This window comes from Protopterus annectens, chromosome 16.part0 (genome assembly GCF_019279795.1).
Source record: "Protopterus annectens isolate FY-2018-M chromosome 16.part0, PAN1.0, whole genome shotgun sequence".
NCBI lineage: Eukaryota > Metazoa > Chordata > Ceratodontiformes > Protopteridae > Protopterus > Protopterus annectens.
The window spans coordinates 147,128,495-147,149,683 of NC_056750.1; the positions used below are offsets into that span (position 1 = coordinate 147,128,495).

At 44.7% G+C, this 21,189-nt stretch overlaps 1 protein-coding gene across 1 annotated transcript in view; it reads left to right on the forward strand.

Annotated features, from left to right (window-relative positions):
• LOC122790392 (integumentary mucin C.1-like) overlaps window positions 1-20,029 on the forward strand; it is a 533,572-nt gene extending 513,543 nt beyond the window's left edge. The window contains exon 10 of the mRNA XM_044057913.1: window positions 18,603-20,029. Within this exon, the coding sequence (XP_043913848.1) occupies window positions 18,603-18,647 (45 nt within the window). The 3' untranslated portion in view covers window positions 18,648-20,029. The remainder of the gene's footprint in view (window positions 1-18,602) is intronic.
• Window positions 20,030-21,189: the final 1,160 nt, after the last annotated feature.

Consider the following 21,189-nt stretch of genomic DNA (forward strand, 5'->3'; position numbering starts at 1 on the left):
AATACCTGAGTGTAACCTGTCCAGAACTGCTAAACTGGAATCCCTCTTCACCTTACACTGACCTTCGTAAATAGTCATACCTGACATGTACACCTGACTTAAGCATGTATAATACCGACATGTTCATGAAGTAGTGCGGAGGTATGTGTCAGCAAGCGGGAGTACACCTGTTTAGGTGGTGGTAAGCAATGCCCACACTGGTTAAGCAATATGGAGGCCAACCTAGTGTAAGACTCCATAACCGGAGGTCAGCGAGTCTGAGCCTCGCACACACCAGCACATACCCGCCTACAATTCCCCCGCAGTGCCTTAGGCATGCTGTAGCCCACAGCCCTCATCGTGGCCAGTAACAACATAATCAACACTCCAAGGTTCCCACCCCCCCACCCTGCACACTATAATCCAAGTGAGTTACCACAAAGGCATGGCAGATATACAATCAGCTGCTGTTATCACAAACATATCATCCGGCACAGTCAGTCAACAGTATAGGAAATGTATGTAAGTATGTACATTAATACCAGCAAACATGTGCACAGTGCTCAATCGCAGTATTCCAAGCAGTCTATGGGTATCAATGAACAGTGCCTGCCCACACATACTGTGAGAACAGTAATCTTGTATAATACTGAAGAGAAGAATGGAAAACAGGGCACTCTGTGGGGGTGTGTTTCATCTGCAGAAGCGAGAGATGAGACTGGTCTGGTGTGTGAGCAAACCACTGCTTCTCAAACCCCTGGCAGGATGCTACCAGTGGGAGAAAGTGTAAACCAGCAAAGTCTACTCGTGACACAACAACAGGTCTGTCCCTGGTGGGACGTACCAGATTTTGTGGGTCGCAATGATGTTTCCACCAGTATCAGAGGAGGATCAAGGGAAGGCTCAAATGTACATGGACTAAATGGATGAAGAGCCTGCAGAAGGTTGCATCAAGACAGTAAAATGGAGGAGTACCAAGACGTGCAGAGAGGGAAATGTGTGGACGTGTGGTATGGCAGGGCTAGCAACTGGAGAATAGATGGATGCTGTGTACGTGGAGCACGGGGACCGGGGAAAGGGATCATGGGTATGACATTAAGGTAGAAATATGCAAAAAGTAGAACTGCAGTAGTGTAGTGGGCAGAGCATCCGCCTAACACACAAGCATTCCCGGTTTGTGTTACACTGCAGCACATTCTATTTTCCATGTGAAATCAGTATATCAACATCGTTTTGCTGTATAACCTACTAAATGACATTTATACTTGAAAAGGAGTACTGCATTACACATAGACCCACTCACTATTCAAAGGACATGAGATGACACACAGGTATGTATACACAGACAACCTTTACTGGTGTATTTTACAATAATGTGTGCCATTACCTACAGCACATTGATCTGGACTTATTTAATCAGTGAGGAATGCAAGGCCCACACAGAAAAGTAGATGTAGACAGTGCACATATAAAACATACTATGCTGTCCAGGCCAAGCCCGTCAATTTGTACAACTGCAGACAAAGGATTTGCTATCAGGATAGGAAACAATAAACGATAACAGATGTAGTTCAGCAGCCGCCCATTACACCCTGTAGCCATGGCCTAGGGGGACATTTATTACCTGTGATAATGTCTGTGTATCTGACACATGTATGGACCCTGACCAACAAATGTCGTAGGAGTCCATGATATGACTGGAATGATAGCAGGAATGCTAGCAGTAAATAATAATAGGCCAATACCAAACAACCCCTAATCGTATCACAGCAGGACAAAACCAACCATATATGTGAAGGACAGAGGCAGGAACACAGGGCCATACTTGTAATATTGCTGTTACACACCCTGCAAATTGCTGGTTTTACAGGATTCATTGCAACATACCCTTATGCAGGAATAACACATCAGGAACACAACTGGAAGTAGCCATGTACTGATAGCATGCAGCTGACAGATTGCTGGGGATATATCTAGGACAAAACCTGTGTGGTACACAGGCAAATGCAAACAGACAATCCACTGGCCATCATGTGGATATGCCCACTGTTGAGAGCTATGCAGGCAGACTGTATTCCATCCTAAACTACTATGCACACATAACAAAACTACTAACTCTATCTGTAGGTCTGGAACTTCTTAAGATTGTGTAGTTGCCCTGTGTCTGCAAGCCCCACTGTAATAGGTACTGCAACCTGCCATCTGTATCACTGCTGCCCACATACAGGAAGGATGTCCTCCATACTGGAAAGGTGAAGGCACAACACCCACATGAGTAAGCAATTTATAGTACTGGGTTTCCATGACAATGGTTAACTGAATCACTACACAGCAGGCTGCACGCAGTCAGCAACTGTTGCACATTGAATAGTGCAGAGCCCATCACCTGATCATGTGCATCACCTACAAAAGCCATGCTGAAATCCATTCAAACCAACTCATTCACTCCACTGGAGAGGGAGAGAGAGAGAGAAAAAAAAATAGGAAATATAAAACGAAACTCACACAGTGGGAAACAAATACCTACAAGCTAAAACCAGGAAGGCGTTGCACCCATCCAAAGAATAAAAGGTATGTAAAACATAACTGTATGTAAATGACTGTAGTATGTGGTATAGATTAATAGGATATATGATGTAGAATGTTTGATATGTGCCATCTGTAGTTGTCCCTGTAATGATGTCCAGCTGAACAACTATTCTGGACAATAATGTCTGTCCATGTAAGCAGTGGGACATACCCAGCAACTGTGCCAATCAGCAATGAATGACAAAGATATCAGCCATAATATCTGTGTATGTTACGTTAGTGTGGACAATAGCTGGTGGTGGATGTAGTGCCGGCATGATAGACACATGGGTGTCAGAGCACACCACTTGCAGGACGGTCATGTTAATGTGTAATGTAGCATGCACAAATACCATAGGTGTGTAATAGGTGTACCAGCAATCCCACACCATATTTACCACCCTAATGTTAATCTGTGTTCACATGAGGCACCTGTCTGTGTTGCAGTAAGGCAGAACAGTGCAGTTGTGAATGAAAGACAGTTACAGAATGCAGACCAGATGTCTGTATGCACTCCACATATCTATGTGATACAGAATGTGATGTGTATGTGTACAGATACACAGACACTCAAAAGACATAGGTATATCAACAATATACAACATATATCTACACATATATGTACATAGATGTATATTTATACACATATATATATAGTGGGACTGACAATGACATGCAGGTGAAATAGTCTGTAACAGGCCAGCAAAGATTAGTGTCCCCACAGGGAGCATGGCTACAAACACAAAGCACAAAGCATGGCACATAGACATAGCACAAAGCTTGGTACAATACAACATATGTCCCAATGGTAGGTAAACAGCTGACATAACAATTGAAGTCTGTGAACGGTTTGTTGTAGCTGATATGGTGGGGGGAGACAAATATGTGTATTAAGAACTATGGTAACCCTGCTGTATGGGTGGCTCAGACCTGTTTCCATCTTTATGTCTTCCAGGAAACATGTTGCATAGTCTTCTTCCTGCATACAGTGCTGCTGAGATGGAGATCATTATCGACCACCTGGTACAGCACTATGTACTGCTGTTTGGATGGACAGCCCATGACCAGCAGGAGAGGACCACCCTGTGGAACGAGCTAGTTCACAGGGTCAGTGATGTCAGACTGCATAACCACAACTATGAGCAGTTCCGGCATCATTGCACCGACCTGCTTAGCCGTGTATATTGGCATGCAGCTGCCATAAGGGGGAATCACCTCACAGTGGGGGGGCAACCCACCCATTCACCCCTCACCCATGTGGAGGAGCTTCTCGGCAGCCTAGTGGCGCCTGTCTGACTGCAGCATCAACACCTGGCAGGGCACATCTTGGAGGTGGGTGCCAATGACACACCAGCTGAAGAATGTGCAGGTAAGGCCATAGGGCACATTGGTACCCCACTCTTGTGTATGCATCTGCATCTGTACAGGTACATCATGCAAAATTGAGATGTCATATACATAGTCTGCTGCTGAGTAGTAGTAATAAACAGTTGCGTATAAGCTGCACTCACCTTTTATGAATGCCACAGCTGTGGCCACTGACATCAGCTTTCTCACACTCCTATGTAGGTCCCTCCAGGATACTACCATGGCAGCAGCCCGTAGCCGGTGAGTATGGTTCGTGTTCATGCATGATGATCAACTGGGCATGTAATAGCTATGGGATATCCCATGCTCACGTCTAACAAACCTACCCATACTGCATGCAGTACATGTTCACGTTTTGTTGGTGTGAAATGCACAGCATCACAGTAGAGACCATGCTGGGGTATCGGAAGGGCACAACAGACACATGCACAATAACTAACATCCTGTCAGTGTGTAATGTGTCCACAGGGATGTGAAGTGTGGCAGGACACACGGCCTACAGTAGGGACATGTGTGACTCAACAGCACCATGGCTGCAGCTGCACACAATCAGGTTAAGTAAACACTGGAGACATAACCCTGTCCACACAGCACTCGTGAGAGCAGTGTGTGCACTCCAAGGGATGTGCACATGAGTAGACCTTGCAACCATACAGAGGTCTGGGACATGTGTAGGGCACCCCTCACAGCCATGGTAAGGTCCACTGGTTGTCAGTGTAATAGTCATGTACTGGTCATACATGCACTGCTGATGTTGTGATCTGTAATGCAGACATCAGGCATCCACAACTGATAGCTGTTCACATATCATCCCAGGTATGAGTTGCTACAACACATAGGAGCTGTGAGCATTGGAGCTGACATAACTGACACAGTGCTACAGATGCATCAATGGTTGCTACACCTGGGAGGTATGGTGCACAGTACAAGGCAGTGTGAGGAACAGGTCCACAGTAACACTTTGTACATGGGTGCAGTGTTAACATGGGTAACGGCCATCACCTACCAACAAAGCCCATGCCTCACACACATGTATACTTCTGCTAGCATGATGTCACTATAGTTGCACTGCATGCTGTTGAGCACCATATGTAACACATGTTGACAGAAGGGTAATGGGAGTGAGTGTGTGTGTGTGTGTGTGTGTGTGTGTGTGTGTGTGTGTGTGTGTGTGTGTGTGTGTGTGTGTGTCCATGTATGCACAGGCAATAGTGGGATTTACCACATGGCGGTACTTCCCCTTGGGATTGTGCTGTACATGGAGTGAGACTTGAGACACCAGGACAACCTGTCAGGTATGTGAACACAGGACAGCTGATAGCATGACAAGGTCTGTAGCTTGGAGCATGCATTGGGAGGTGCAGTACATACCAGGTACGCACATCATATTGCCAGCAGCAGATAGGTAACTGGCTACCCACATATGTAGCACTACAAATGCAGTTGGGAATTACCACAGCACATCAGTGAGCGTATCCAGGTAGTAATGTTATCTGCATGATGGGTTGCTTGTGCAGCAGATGTGGTATGGACTGAGCAAGACTGTAGTATGAGGCTCTGGTGTGTGACATATGTAGTGAATGTAGCAGCCCCAACCATATAAGGGCCTTGTACACCATTACTGCCCATACACAGGGTAATACAGGATGGCAGCAGTGAGGCCATGTACAACCTACTCCACCCAAGTCAGGGAGGCAGTGGAGTTACAGGTCAGGTGTTGTAACCACATGTGTAGGCATGGAGAGGAATGATATGTTATTGGGCTGTAGTGATGTGTGTATATTAGCAAGTGCCATGCAGGATGGGGAACATATGTAACTGACTGTGGGACTGTCTGTAAACTCAGGGAACGTGAGGTAGTAAGGTGGCTGTCAGTGTGAGTGTATGTGGGTGTGTGTACTATTATGCAATGCTGTACAGGTCTTAACATGTGTATTTGTTTCCCCCACAGGTGGCGAGGTGGGTCATGGTCCCTCCTGCACACAAACTGAGGTAGGTGTCCCTACAGACACTGATGATGATGATGGCACAGGTGAGGCACAGATGGGGTTGTCAGAGGCCGACACTGTGTCAACATGTGTCATCACCCTCCTAGCCACCCCATGCCTGCACACAGTTACAGTGCCCCTACAAACCCCATCACATGTGGCCATAGCAGAGGGACAGTTGGTGCTTGGTGGCAATGACTAGGAAAGTGTGATGTCCATGCCAACTGTGTCGGGTCACAGTCGGCATAAATGGTTGTCCAGAAGGCAACCACATCAGCAGATGTACCTTGGTTCTCATGGGAGGACCGCAGGTCATCATGCCCCTGGCAGAGGTGCCACAACCAGTACCATCAGCAGCATGTTTCAGGCCATAATAGAGATACAGGCACATATGGAAATGCACACCAGACAGGGCCTGAGGCTGCAAATGTCTGCTTTCGCAGCTGTAAGTGGCAACCTCCATGAACTCACCAGTGCCTTCTTTGAATATACCGAGGTCATGGATAGACAGTGGGGTGAGATGGTTGGCCTCCTCGACCATGGTATGTCTGTGCTAGAACATGTGGTGGGAGTGGTGCAACGGCCACATGGATGGAGGCCAGAGACACCAGCAGCTGGCAGTCAACATGGACATGCCAGGATGCCCAGCCACTCCCGTAGTGGCAGTACCAGCCCCAGAACACCACAGGGGCTGCTGTCCACACCACAGCAAGCCTCGTGCAGATGGCCCTGGCCAGTCCTAGCTGGGACATGGTTCCAGCGGACATATGTCATCAGCAGGGGAGAGTAGCATCTCAAGGTCTGTACCTGCACGTGCCCATGGAACCCCTGGCAGGCCCAGTCAGCATGTCTATGGCCAGAGGCAGTGAACTGCACACCCTACAAGGTATGGTCTTCAGCTGTCCAACATCACCTGTATAGGGCAGCCACATGGCAGAACTGTGTGCATGCATACCCACACACTATGCAAACACACCAAGGGTGACCCCATACTGACACACACCACACAACTACGCCCCAATCAATGAACAACATCCCTCACCCATACACATGATGACACATGTTTGGACCACTCTCGGCCTCTGGCACACCTGCAACACACCCTGTGCATATGATGATACCTGTGCCACATCCCTGTCATCCATAGCATTGATGCAGGGACTGGCTACTATGGTTCTGATGCACACAGTGACTGTAATGGAGTGCGGCAATGTACCGCAGTATAAAATGTAGTCAGCGGTAAAGTGTACTGCATACATGTCAGGTAGTGTAGCCATGCAGCTAGGATGACATTCACACACACTGTGCATATGATGATACCTGTGCCACATCCCTGTCATCCATAACATCAATGCAGGGACAGTCTAACATGGTTCTGATGCACACGGTGACTGTGATAGAGTGTCGCAATGTACCGCAGTGTAGAATGTAGTCAGGGATAATGTGTACTGCATACATGTCAGGTAGTGTAGCGATGCAGCTAAGATGACTTTCACACATCCTGGGCATATGATGATACCTGTGCCACATCCCTGTCATCCATAACATTGATGCAGGGACACGCTAACATGGTTCTGATGCACACAGTGACTGTGATAGAATGCCACATTGTACTGCAGCGTAGAATGTAGTCAGGGGTAATGTGTACTGCATACATGTCAGGTAGTGTAACCATGCAGCTAAGATGACTTTCACACACCCTGTGCATATGATGATACCTGTGCCACATCCCTGTCATCCATAACATCGATGCAGGGACAGGCTAACATGTTTCTGATACACATGGTGACTGTGACAGAGTGCCACAAAGTACTGCAGCATAGAATGTAGTCAGGGGTAATGTGTACTGCATGCATGTCAGGTAGTGTAACCATGCAGCTAAAATGACTTTCACACACCCTGTGCATATGATGATACCTGTGCCACATCCCTGTCATCCATAAGATCAATGCAGGGACAGGGTAACATGGTTCTGATGCACACAGTGACTGTGCTAGAGTGCTGAAATGTACTACAGTGTAGAATGTAGTCAGAGGTAATGTGTACTGCATACATGTCAGGTAGTGTAGCCATGCAGCTATGATGCATCTCAGCTGTTGGTAACACCAATTGTTATCCCCATACTGTCATCCATTTGTGCTGTAAGCATACATGTGTCAGCAGGAGGATGGTCTGCAGTCATATTCCACAAGGGTATGTCAGTGTGGTGACACCATGGCCTTGACATATGTGTTGTACAGTTGCACACATGCCACAGGTATGTATAACTTTTATTGGTCATGCAAAACTTGACCAGTGGCCTACTGGTACAGGTATAACCTGCACCCTTATGTCAACCCATCCACATATGCACACATCCTTACTTGGCGACACTGTGTCTAGACCCCAACCCAGGTATGTAGTGTTACTGAACTGTGTGGCTGCCATTGCACACACAACACCATCTGTAGGGTGAGGTGTGTACCAGGTCACGTGCTACATGCAAACCATCCACAGACACATACTATATGGTAATGGGGGATGTCATGTTTGTATATAGAGAATACATAGTGTTTCATGCCATCATATACACATTGACTGACACATAACAGGTAGACACACATCTTAGAGACCTGGTTGTATAGTCACTAACTAACTAGTCCATGTGTCCAATGTGTTACAGGTAGGCTGCACACAGCACATGTGTAACTGGGCTGTATCCTGTTATCTGTTACCTGTATGGGTGATGGTGACATTGGCCACCTGAGAGTGGTACATGGGCCATATACCAGGTGTACCATGGTATAAAGACAGTGTACATAGCACCCACATCCCCCACTGGATATAGTATACACTAGAACCCATCTTGATACTCTGACATATCGAATATCACACATTAGCCACGACGCAAAAACAATCCATTGCATATCACAACAGTGGTACCGCATGGATATGCATGTGGTGCACATGCCACAAACATAGGAGGGTGTTGCATTGCATTGCCACACCTATGGGTGACAACAACAATATCCATACTACTATGTGGCAATGTGTATTCTAATAGGAGTATGTGGACTCGGAATGGTGTACTCTACAGATATGCACACATGCACACATACACACATGTGGCAGACCTCAATGGGATTCTCATGCCTACTGACCCATTGGCACAACACTGTTGTGCTGGTACTGCAAGGCACATGTAGTTGTTAGGGAGAGGAGTGTAACAGGCTACATGTTACATTAATGGGGTTGAGAGGCACCACACACTATATGAGTTGTACAAATAGGCATCCCCCCTCAGCCAAACACATCTGCCCTGCCATACACTGCCAAGTGCTGGAGATCCCATAACCAGGGCCAGTGACAACATGGGCACATGATGTTACCTGTACTACATCCCACCTGTATGATGTCAAGCTGGTACTGGTAACATATCAAGCAGTACAGCCTGGCTGCCATGGGTAATGCATTATGTGGAAGCCATCGACAATACCAAGCTTCAGATACACAGACACAGATATGCAGATACAGGTATACATATTTATAATGCATATATGTATATGTGCATATACATGTGACTACACATACATACGCAGTTATATGTACAGTAAGATACATAAGTGGAAGTTGCACACAATATGGAACAGCCACTATGCCTACAGTTGACCCCTGAGCAACTGGACAGTGTATGTACCACCCATACAAATGGCAATTGTTGCCTGTAACATACACCCACAGAGAGGTCATACGTGAAACAACGCCCACAGGTTTGCAGACAGGGAAACCTTTAATCATGTATTATTACAATTCTACATGCCATGCCATATAGCTGTTCAGACACTGACAACTATATCAATGGAGTGATGCTACAGTGGACCAGTTACAGTCATACAGTAGTCTGGAAAGGTTCACAGCTGTTTCTGTCCAGGCCAAGCCATTCACATTGTACAATGAGAAAGACACACTGGGCCACAGGATACCTAAAAATCAACAGTTTGTAATCCAGGTGTGTAGTCCAGCAGCCTCTATCTACACACTGTACAAACACAGTAGGTTGTATAGACATCATATGATCACATGGGTTGTAACTGCTACATAACATGGCATAACTGACACCATCACAAGCACACCAACACACAGAACAGTCCGTATGGCAGGGGGCAGTTGTACTGCATTACCCAGATCAATGTCAGTGATGTGTATATAGGTGAAGTATAAGGTACTGTACATCCAGATACCTTAAGGCAGCTCAGCCCTGATACCCCCACATTTTGTAGCAGCCTAGGTCATTTCTGGTGCTCCCCCCCTAGACTCAATAATACAGGGCCATATACCACTGTTACATACACTGGGCTCTGCAGTGCATGAGGACACACATGTATTGTGTAGGTGGCACCCACACATATATGGCCCCAGCCCCACCATATGTGTAGGGGTACAATGGCAGTGTACTGATGGCAGACATGGCAGTGTGTTATACTCCCAGCCCACTATGGATCAACCACCGACATCATGACATATGTGCAAAGCTTGGTATGTAGGTGATGGACAGAGGCTGGAATACAGGCACATATGTGGACAACTGTTGCCATACACTACGCAAGGTGCAGGTGTTACAGGATAGTCTGTAACATACCTTTAGTCAGGGAATTGATGGTAGAGATGGTCATGGATGTAGCCATGTATCAGTAACATGCAACACATACACTGCCTGTGTATTAACTGACACAAGACCTGTGTGGTGGACAGACAAGACATGATAGGCACAGCTCCAACTGGCATGAGGGTAGGCCCACAGTTGTGTGCTATGCAGATGGACTGCATTCCATGGCAAACTAGTATATACACCCACACCCTGTAACACCAGTACTGTACAAAGCATAACACAACTCTAATCGCAGTGTGTCTGTTCATCCTGATCCTCCTACAACTATGTGGCTGCCCTGAGTGTGCCGGTTCTCCTGTAAGGGGTATTTCTACATGCTGTCGGTAGCACTGCTGCCCACACACAGGATGGATGCTCATGACACAGGAGATGTAATGGGATCACGCACACATGATGTGGGAATCTATAGTAGGTGGTTGCCATGACAGTGTTAATTGGGTGTAGTACACATGTGTAATCGTATATTTGGCTATCTGGATAGGTATATGTACATATATTCCCATCATATGTCCTGGAAATGAAGTGTAGACCAACCCCAGCCCGTATGTTCCCAGTGTCGTAGTTGCAGGGGATGTCAGGTATGTATAGCAGGTATACTAGTAGACTATTGCTACTGTCATTGGGTTGTCTTCGCAGACATGGTGTGTGTGGTAGGTCACATCTGCTGATAACATATGTGCCATTGGTTACTGAACTACATCCAAAGGACATCAGTGTACAGTACCGCTGCTAGCACGTAATGCCACTGTGGACTGCAGCAGAGATATTGGCCAATATATGTGGAGGGTCTGACACAGTCTGTACAGTCCAGAGGTATACACATAAGCCCTTAGTGCTACACATGTGTACCATGCCTGACAATATGGATGTGGATGTCCATGTAGATGGGGATAACACATAACAACTGGTATATGATGTCCAACATAGGTCATGCATTCACACACCCCTGACTGGCTTGTAATATTATGACTGCTGGTACAGGGGTGCCATGGCCACATACTACACAATAGCTATTGACATACATCTGCACTGCATCCCACTGCCCTGTCTGACATACATGACTGTTAGGGGAGGGCTGGCAGTGGGACATCTGGCTAGTATCCCACTGGGTAGGTACACTCAGCTGCTAGGTATGCCACAATGTATTGTGCAGGCTGCAGGCAGACTGGCTCAATACTGGCCTACATCTCCCAAGGGGGAATGCACATGTACCTGCATATAAAGCAGGCTCAACAGGCATGTCACAGCACAGGGTAAGAGACACCTGTGTGACAGTGCATACCCACAACCAATGTGAACACAGCCACAGCCACATATGGTTAGTTAGCATGGTATTGCAGTATATGGACTATGTGTTTGACACCATCCTTATATTTGCCACTCACAGACTGACCCTACATATACTGGCCTGCTACACAGTTTGGTCTGGTGGCTGTCTGTGGTATGGGGCATGTGTGTTTATGGCCCTACAAACATGTATGCCACTACAGTACCATACAGTGGGGCAGTATGTAACATCTGATAGTAGGGGAACTAGAACAATGTCATCTGCCACAGTCTGTACAAAGGCTAAGGAACATATCAACATTATACACACTGTTGACATTCACCATAGGTACACAGACCTCAGTACTGTTCGAACATCCACAGAATGTGCAGGTAATGTCACATAATGTAACCCCTACTGTACATAACATGTGTAGCAGTCAGATATATCAGTGGCTTGTTCTCAGATATGCCACAAAGTATGGTGTACAGCACATATGCACCACTTCATGCACGACATATGTACAGAGGTTGACAGAGGTGTGGCTGGGAGCACATCCACAGGGCCAATATTGACATGTTGCTGTGATAACCACATACATTTACTGTTGTTACAGGGTTGTTGCAACATATGTCCTTTGAGGGATATGACGTCTGTGACTACCACAACTTTCTCCATATACTGACTGCAATCCTCACACTACCTTCAGCAGTCGACAGCTAGATGCTCCATGGGTGACACATGTAACCACAGACACAACACTGCCCAGGCTGCAGATGACCCTGCAGATGGAGATTCCCCATAAACATGGAACTGACATGGCAGGTATTGAAACATGTACAACAGCCATATCCACACAAACACTGTTAAAGTAACATTACTCCAAATGCAGTATAGTGGCACTTACAGTCTGTAGTCAGGTCAGGCACATCCACCTCCTGTTTTTGCACTGTTTTCACAGTGTATGTTGTTAGAGGTACACCGCAATCCATCTGAGATGCTGTTTGCCACACAACAGATCTAGTTCCTGCTCACAGTGGGTGAAAAGAGCCAACACCACCATGATGTTCCTAGGTATTGGAGTGTGTTTCCATAGAACTGGCTATGGGAATGTTACATGCAATCAGCTAGGGGAGGGCTGTGATTCGTGCAGAGGCCAACAGCTGATCATGAGCATTACTTACATTACACATGCTGCTGCCTAAGCAAAGCAGGTGTAGGTCTCCATGTCCACCTGAGAGGGGGTGGGGGACACAGACAGAGGCAAATACATGTCAGGGAGGTGTGTGAAGGTAAAACTGAAGCATGTTTGTGTCACACACCTAGCAGCACAGGGTATCAAACCCCTGACAACTATGTAGTGCTAGCACAATTCACTGCAATTATTGGATGCGCCACATGGGTTACCTGTTATGGAGCACTCAGAACATATATGTGATGGTGTGTGACATCTGCAACAGGGAAACGGTAGCTGTACGGTAGGTGACATACACGTGCCTGTGGGCATGAACAGGTGCCAGTGTCAACATAGCCACACTCTCACAAGGACACACACACACACATTGCCACACATGGCAAGGCCAGGTGTACAACTCATCACTTGTGGGATTGCCATATCATATCACTGTGCAGGTATCCCATGCACCACAAAGGTTATATGGGGGCTGTTCGGGCGAAGGGTATGGGAAGGTGTCTGACATCAGACAGCATGCTGCAGTATGCCCATGGGGGTTGTAGGGAGTGTGGATGTGAACATCTGCAGCATGCAACATACACACAAGCACACAGTATGCCAGTACTGATATGCATGGATACATGTCTGCACAGGTGTGTGGTGTTCGACTGCACCAGATGGCTATCCAAGGCTAGGCAATGGGTGTACATTGACATCAGGCCACATGATGATGGTCTGCATTGTGGCACAGGGATCTAGTGTCTGCATTTGCTCACATAGGTGGATATTGTATCCCCCATACAGTCACCTGGGTGACTACTGTGTGTGGGCAATGCTGTGCATCACTTGCTTTGTCTGTCTTCCTTTGTCCATGACATGGACGGTGTCTGGGATGTGCACACCTCCCACATGAATATACAGTGAAATGTGGAATTGTACCTGGGGTGCCCAGCCCATGTTGTGAAAACAGATTATCATCAGATGTGCCAGTTCTGCTCAGCTGTGGCAGGAGCTGGTAATGGCCAGCAGCTTTACCCTGCACCTACATGGAGTGCATGCTAGCAGCATTGCTTGTTGTAAATGGCATCTGTCCATACGGGCATGTTGTCAGGCATGGGATGTCCGTTGTGGGTCACATGTGATGGCACCGCAGGTGGTGCAGGTGTCCATTGGGGAACATGGGGGATGTGCACTGTCTGAACGTATGTGCATATTGGACAGATGGACTGGGTGTCATGCCCTCTGTGGCCCCTCACTGTCACTCTATAGTTACTATCAGTGGCTAATATGCAGTGTCCTACCCACTGTTACCTAGGCCTGTGTGTGTATGACACATGGGGTGAGAGTGTGTTCTGGGTAATACTGGGGTTGCTAACCATGATCGCCTGGCCTTGATGTCACATGTCTGGGTATGGCTCTGCACCCCGGCCTCTCAGCCATATCACATGTGTTATCCCTGTACAGTGGACATTGGTATATATAGTATGGCCACCATATAAGAAAATGCAAAACCCACTCCACATTGGCCACAGGTGTCACAACCACCTCTGCACACGATACAGGTTACAAACACACACTCACACATCTGTCATGTTTGGGAGTAGAAGCTCTACCTAACTAGTGTATTACACTATAGCACTACACAGTTATAGTAAGCGCCATGGATCTCATTCCACACTTTCTGTCCCCAAAATGAGGTCAGAAAGATGAAGGGTGGTGGAGTCTCTGTCCTCATTAAAGACAGGCACACCTCCAGACTGGTTTACCAGCATAATGCACTGGAATTACTCCAGGTGCAACTGACAGTTGGCAAGACACCCATCCAAGTTATAGCCAGCTACAGACCCCCCTCCAAGTCTCAGGACACCCACTACTCCAACCTGGACCTACTTGATTCCATCAAGGTACCCCCTAATGCCCTGATCCTTGTGACTTCAACTACCCCACCATCGACTGGGTGAACTATTCCTGCACTAATGCACTCACCCAACAATTCCTTGACTTCATCAGATTTAATGCACTTGACCAGCTGGTCTCATCTCCCACAAGGGGAGATAACATACTGGATTTGGTTCTCACCAACATGGGTGACTGTTGCACCACTCCCATAGTATGTTCTTCCCTGGTGAGATCAGACCATCAGTCTGTCTCATTCGAAGTTTCTATCCCACCCAACCCCTCCCCAGCCATAACCAGGCTAAACAAGTTCTCAAACGCTGACTACACTCTCCTAAGGGAGGGTATTAGCAGCTTCACACCACCAACCCTCAGAGGATCCAGACAACTGTGCTGAACAGTACGCCACTGCAGTATACAAACACCTGTACAACTGCATGGACTCAGCCATACCCAACAGAACTAAAACCTGCTCCTCAAGGAAGCACAAACCTGTCTGGTGGACATCCTCTATCAACAGGCTTTACAACAAAAGGAAGCAACTGTTGTCCAAGGATAAAAAGGAACAAATTCCAAATTGGAAAATCTCCCTCCTCTGCCTCAACAAGCAAATCAGATCACTAGTGAAAAACTCCAAAGCCAATTATTAGTTGAAACTAGCCTCCGAAACAAAGGGAAACCACAAGTCCTTCTTCAGTTACGTTAGGAAGTGGTGCCAAAGTCATGGCCTTAAGTTAAATGCAAAAAAATGTATTTGCATACCATTCGGCAAAAACACGGGCCCTATGGGTTACCACATCAATGGCAACCCTCTAAGCACCCAACCCGTGGTGAGAGACCTGAGTACTCAGGTTGACAACAATCTCACATTCGAATACCATGTGTCAGCAGTGGTCAGAAAAGCCTTTTACTTGGTTCATCTCATAAGTAAAGGGATTGCATTCAGAAAAAAGGAGGTTATTACCTCTCTGTACTCCTCCCTCATTAGACCTTTCATTGAGAATCACTTCCCATTTGGTATGTACCTCTCCAAACACCTGCACCAACTGGAAAGGTGACAGAAATATCTTACAAAGAGAATCCATGGCCTCCCAAACCTATCCTATCCTATGAGGAAAGGCTCAAATTACTATCATTTTACTTGGTATCATATAGATTGCTCAGAGGTGATCTGTGTCTCACTTTCAAGGCAATATCGGACCCTACCCTACTAGAGGTGCTCCATATCTGTAAGTCTAACTCCTCACACCTTACCCACTCAATAGGCCTAAGTTTAATATGCGACGTCAGCATAACCTGGTGGAGAGACAGGTTTCTGTCCCAGAGGCTATCCTGTCTCTGGAATAGACTTCCCATACATGCCAAACAGAGTACCTTGCTGACCCTCTTCAAGTGCAGCCTTGATGAGTGGATGGGAAACCACAAATTTGTCCCAGGGGTTCCACTTTTTTCCCTCACTGATAGGGGTGACAGGTGCTTATTGAGGTTTCTTTGTTTTTGGGGATAAACTCTTGGCTAGGCTAGTAAGGGCCCCAGGGCCATTAGCCTAGTAACCTCCTATGACATTTAATGCATTATGTAGCACAAATTAGCACTGTTGAAGGTAACACACAGTGTATAGGACATTTGGAGACACAAATAGCATGACCACTCGAGTCTTAAAATAGCACTGTATGCAGTGCATGCTAACGAGTACATAATGGAATCGTACTGAGGAATTTCATGCAACTGAGCCATGATGTGTCACAAATGTCAAAAGTACAAATGGTAGAATGAGTCTGAAGTGTAAAGAAGAGGTGCTGCGTGGTGTAAAACACACTTGTCCTGTAATTAGCCAAAACACAAATAGCGCTCACAAAGGTCGGTGTATCAAGCATTAATTAAAACAGGAAGAGAACTAAGTAAATAACCGACAACCATGGACAAACAGAAATGAACACTTTAATATGATAAAATAAAAACAGCCTGCACAAATGGTAAGCGCTTTCACTGCTTCAGGTCTGATGAAGCTGTGTGAGAGAATTGACAGGATTTTGTAGAAGTTAATTTACCAGACCTTCTTCAGCCATATGTATTCTGAGTAACAGTTTACCCTAGCAAACAAAATGTCAGCAATTCCTTCAATATCCTTTAAAATATCACAATGTCAGTGGTACAGCAGGTAGCACAGTCACCGTTTATGGAAAAGGCTGTGAGTTCTGTTCCCACACTAGGTAGATTGACTGCATACACTACAGTGCAGCAAAGTGTGTCTTCCTTCAGATTAGATGTTAAACAGAAGTCACATGTGCTTGAACTGGTAGTAGCTTAGGTGGATGTAAAAGATCCCATGGCACCTATTAAGAAGGGTAGGGAAAGTGCCCTGATGCCCTGACCAGATATATAGTAATATAAATACCACCTCAGCTCTTCCCTGAAAAGACGCCACTAGACAAGTGGGACTAACCCAGTTAACAAAGGATAAATGAATAACATATTGATTGCTATGACATCAAAAACATTATTAGAAATAATATGAAAATTAGGAGTGAGGACAAAGAGCTTTATAAAGTAGTGAGATAGAAAGCCACATCTGTTTATAAGAAAGAGAAAAATAATCCGAAGTCTTTACTGGAATAAAACATGTCACATATCATACACAGTCTCTGGAAAACATTCCAGTATGACTTTTGCATGAATACCATTTTATGAATGTGGGCTTTTATATAATATTTTAATTATAAAAAATAAATGCCTACAAGCATGTTATATTAACTCTCAAACCTTTGTATACTTAGCCATCTTTTTACAGTGGCAGTGTTTTATGCATATAAGACATCTCAAAAGCCATCACAAATGATTTATGATTATTTATGAACATTCCTGTGCTGTTAAAAATATGTTTCTACAAATGCCTTATACAGGAATTCCACAGAGTAAGCTAATTTTCAGAAGTTTAAGATTTTTGTCAGGAATGGCAGTCATTGGTATAGAAGAGGAGGGGACTATAACAGTGTACCAGACAGTAAAATATCTGGTATTTCAAAGTATTAATAGTTTTTTATTAGCACCACAGAATGTTACTGTTTTAACTTCACTGGTTATTCTGAGTTACATGTTTTTAGATAGATTTCTTATACAAGATTCATTTGAGTATGTTGGTCATTCTTATGAAATCTCCATGTAGTGCAAAGCCAGAAATGCCTTAATACATTGTTTTACTACATTGGTGAGGGTCTTCCGTCTTTCTTTGCTTTAAACACAGTATTTGTGAATTTGGACTTTGCTTTCCACATTTCCATTGAACACAGTTCATTTTATATTTTCATAAACCACATTCCCAGCATCGTTAGTCAAGTGATATTTATTACCTTACAGTTCATCTGCTCAGTTTGTCAAACATAATTCGCTGAATAGTATGCACCATGGAAATAGTCCTCCTCCTGACGTGTTGTGAGCTTATCAATGATTATACTGTTAAGGGGAGCGAGGGTACATGAGGTCTTTCCACAGATGTTTTTTTTCTGCTGTATGTGTTTGGTAAAAGTGCTATTTCATAAGTGCTGCTCAATGAAACATACTTACTGTGCACTATGTCAGTCTGCTGTCCCAAAATGAAACAGCATCCATCTTGTTATAATAACAACTTCATTATTTGCATACAATATAGTATTGTTTATATTTTAACGAAGCATACACTAATTGTCTTTGTGTTCCTTTCTCTACATTTTGCAGACTGTGGTATACAGCATGCATGAATATGCAACAATAGCAGATTAGAACACCAAAATGGATTTGTAATTGATGGCACACAGCTTACTGATGACAGAAAGACATTTTTGTATGAAACCAGAGAAACTGGTTTTGAGAGAGATTATTGAAAACTTGAATGTTTCAAAAAGTACCAAATGCTGGTCAAACTTGCATAACTAAAGCTTAATCAAAATAGAGATCTGTGTTAAAACTCAGCAGTTCAGAAGGGAACAGTGCAGACTGCTTTAATGTTTTATAGAAGATGGTTAGCAGTTTTCTAATTCCTAACTGACTCAAACAGTCTTGAAGTGGACATCATATAGGAGATAACTGTCACATTAGCTGGTGATTGCCTGTATAGCTCTCCTGCATTCTCACCACATCCTACCTGCTACAGCTCTCAATGAGGACTGACACCAAGTAACTTGAGAAGCTGAGACTGTTTGCAAATATTGAATTTACGATAAAAGCATAGAAGGGTATATATGGAACTTACCAGTCCTAATGGGATGAGCATGATTTCCTGGAGTAATTGTTCTCCTTTTCTGGTAATGCTAACCTAATACTTCCCCAAATTAAGCAGGGAAATCAGTGTGTCATCTTCAGACAGTAAAGGTCAGGTGAGCAACTCCATTATGGGTAGGACTATGCATTTCTTTTCTTTTTTGCTCCCATGGGTCATGAGTCTTCACTGATGCTACCATCTTGCTACAGTTTTTTGCGTCTATGTGTCTCATACTGATATTTGAGAATCATTGCAGTCTTCATCAATGAACAAACACCATATCATGATGCCTTTTATCATTCCTTCATTACCTTTCGGCCACTTATATTCTTCTTCCATCCAAAGACTCATTGAAACCGATGTCACTTGTGCAACCCAGGATTCAAGCAGCAAAGGGGAGCAATGTACCTCTTTGCCAGTGGAGTGGCAGAATGCCTGAAATATGGTGATAACCTCTTGTGAAGGCTAAAGTGTACAGAAGAAAAATGTTAAAAGAATGGTATTTCATTTTTATATGCTTTCATTTCAAGATGGATTCCTGAGTGCTTTTCAGTATGTATCTGATGAATTACTTCCTGCCAGATATGAGAAATGTCAAAAATGTCATGACAAAAGTGTAGAAAGTTCTGTTCTTTGAAGAATGTTCTTTCATGGAATACAGAACTCCTGCCCGATATGGAAAGCCATAAACAAAGAGTCCGGAGGTCTTAGTAGAATTCATGTTGTAGTGTTCATTTCTAATTGGTCAGTGGTTGTTTTGAGATTGTTACAAAAATGCTGCTTTTAATGATAAAGGTATAAAGAATGTCTGATTCTGCTTTTCGAGTAGGCAGGACCTTGATTTCCAAGTTTCCCATGTACATGCCTTTCTTTGCAATAAAGGACATTATTATTCTCTGCTGTACTATGTGGTGTGAGAGTTACTTAGTACCGTAACACTTTGCTTGCTGGATTTTTTCAGAAAGAATAGCAAAATCCCCAAACCTAGGCTGCTCTTACTCTAAAAATGCTATCTGCGGAACTGTGGATTTTACAGCAAATCATTAAGGATATGCTTATATGGCTTAAGTGACGGAAGACTCTTGCTTAAACATCACTGGTAGAATTGTTGATATTCACATTTTAGAAATCAAATATCATTCCTTTAAGCATCAGAAGAAATTGTGCTGACCAAGGCAGAAGGAGATAGCCACTCACTGGTTAGAGTGTGCCTTTCTATAGCAATAACCCACGCCTGGGTGTGGGTAATGCTGGATTTACCCACGGTTGGCGTGGTTTGGTCCCGAGGGCATAGCCCGAGGGACCAAACAAAGCCAACCGTGGGTAAATACAGCATTACCCACACCCAGAAGTGGGTTATTGCTATTATACCATGACATTATTTAAGAAAAGAAACTATTACTTTTCTTAAATAATGGCATAGTATAATGCCTGTTTACTGCCCTTCCGCAGATGTCTGGCATCCGCGGCAGTTCTGATGTACTGCCGCCTGCGCAGTACATCAGAGCTGTGGGCAAAAGCAACGGAGAAAGCAAGATCTCCGTTGCTTTTTTTTTACTGTTTTTACTGTGTTAAATGGGTTTAACATAGCGAAACAGTTTTAAAATAAGCAACGGAGATGTCCGCTGCTTATTTTAAAACTGTCTCACTATGTTAAACCCATTTAACATAGCGAAACTGTAAAAAAAGCAACGGAGATCTTGCTTTCTCCATTGCTTTTTTTTAAAACCTGTCACGCTATGTTAAATGGGTTTAGCATAGCGAGACAGCTTTAAAATAAGCAACAGAGATCTCCGTTGCTTATTTTAAAGCTGTCTCGCTATGTTAAACCCATTTAACATAGCGAGACAGTGTTTTAAAAGTAGAGTTATACTAATGGAAAAATGTCCGGGCGACCGGACCTTTTTCCATTAGTATAACTCGATTTACAATGTGCACGCTGGCCAATCAGCGTGCACGTTTTGGGGGGGTCATGGTAATACATGTAATTGCCTAATTTGTGAAGATAATTTCATTTTTTTTATATTTTTGTCTAAAAGATACAATCTGTAGAAGGCTTCAAAG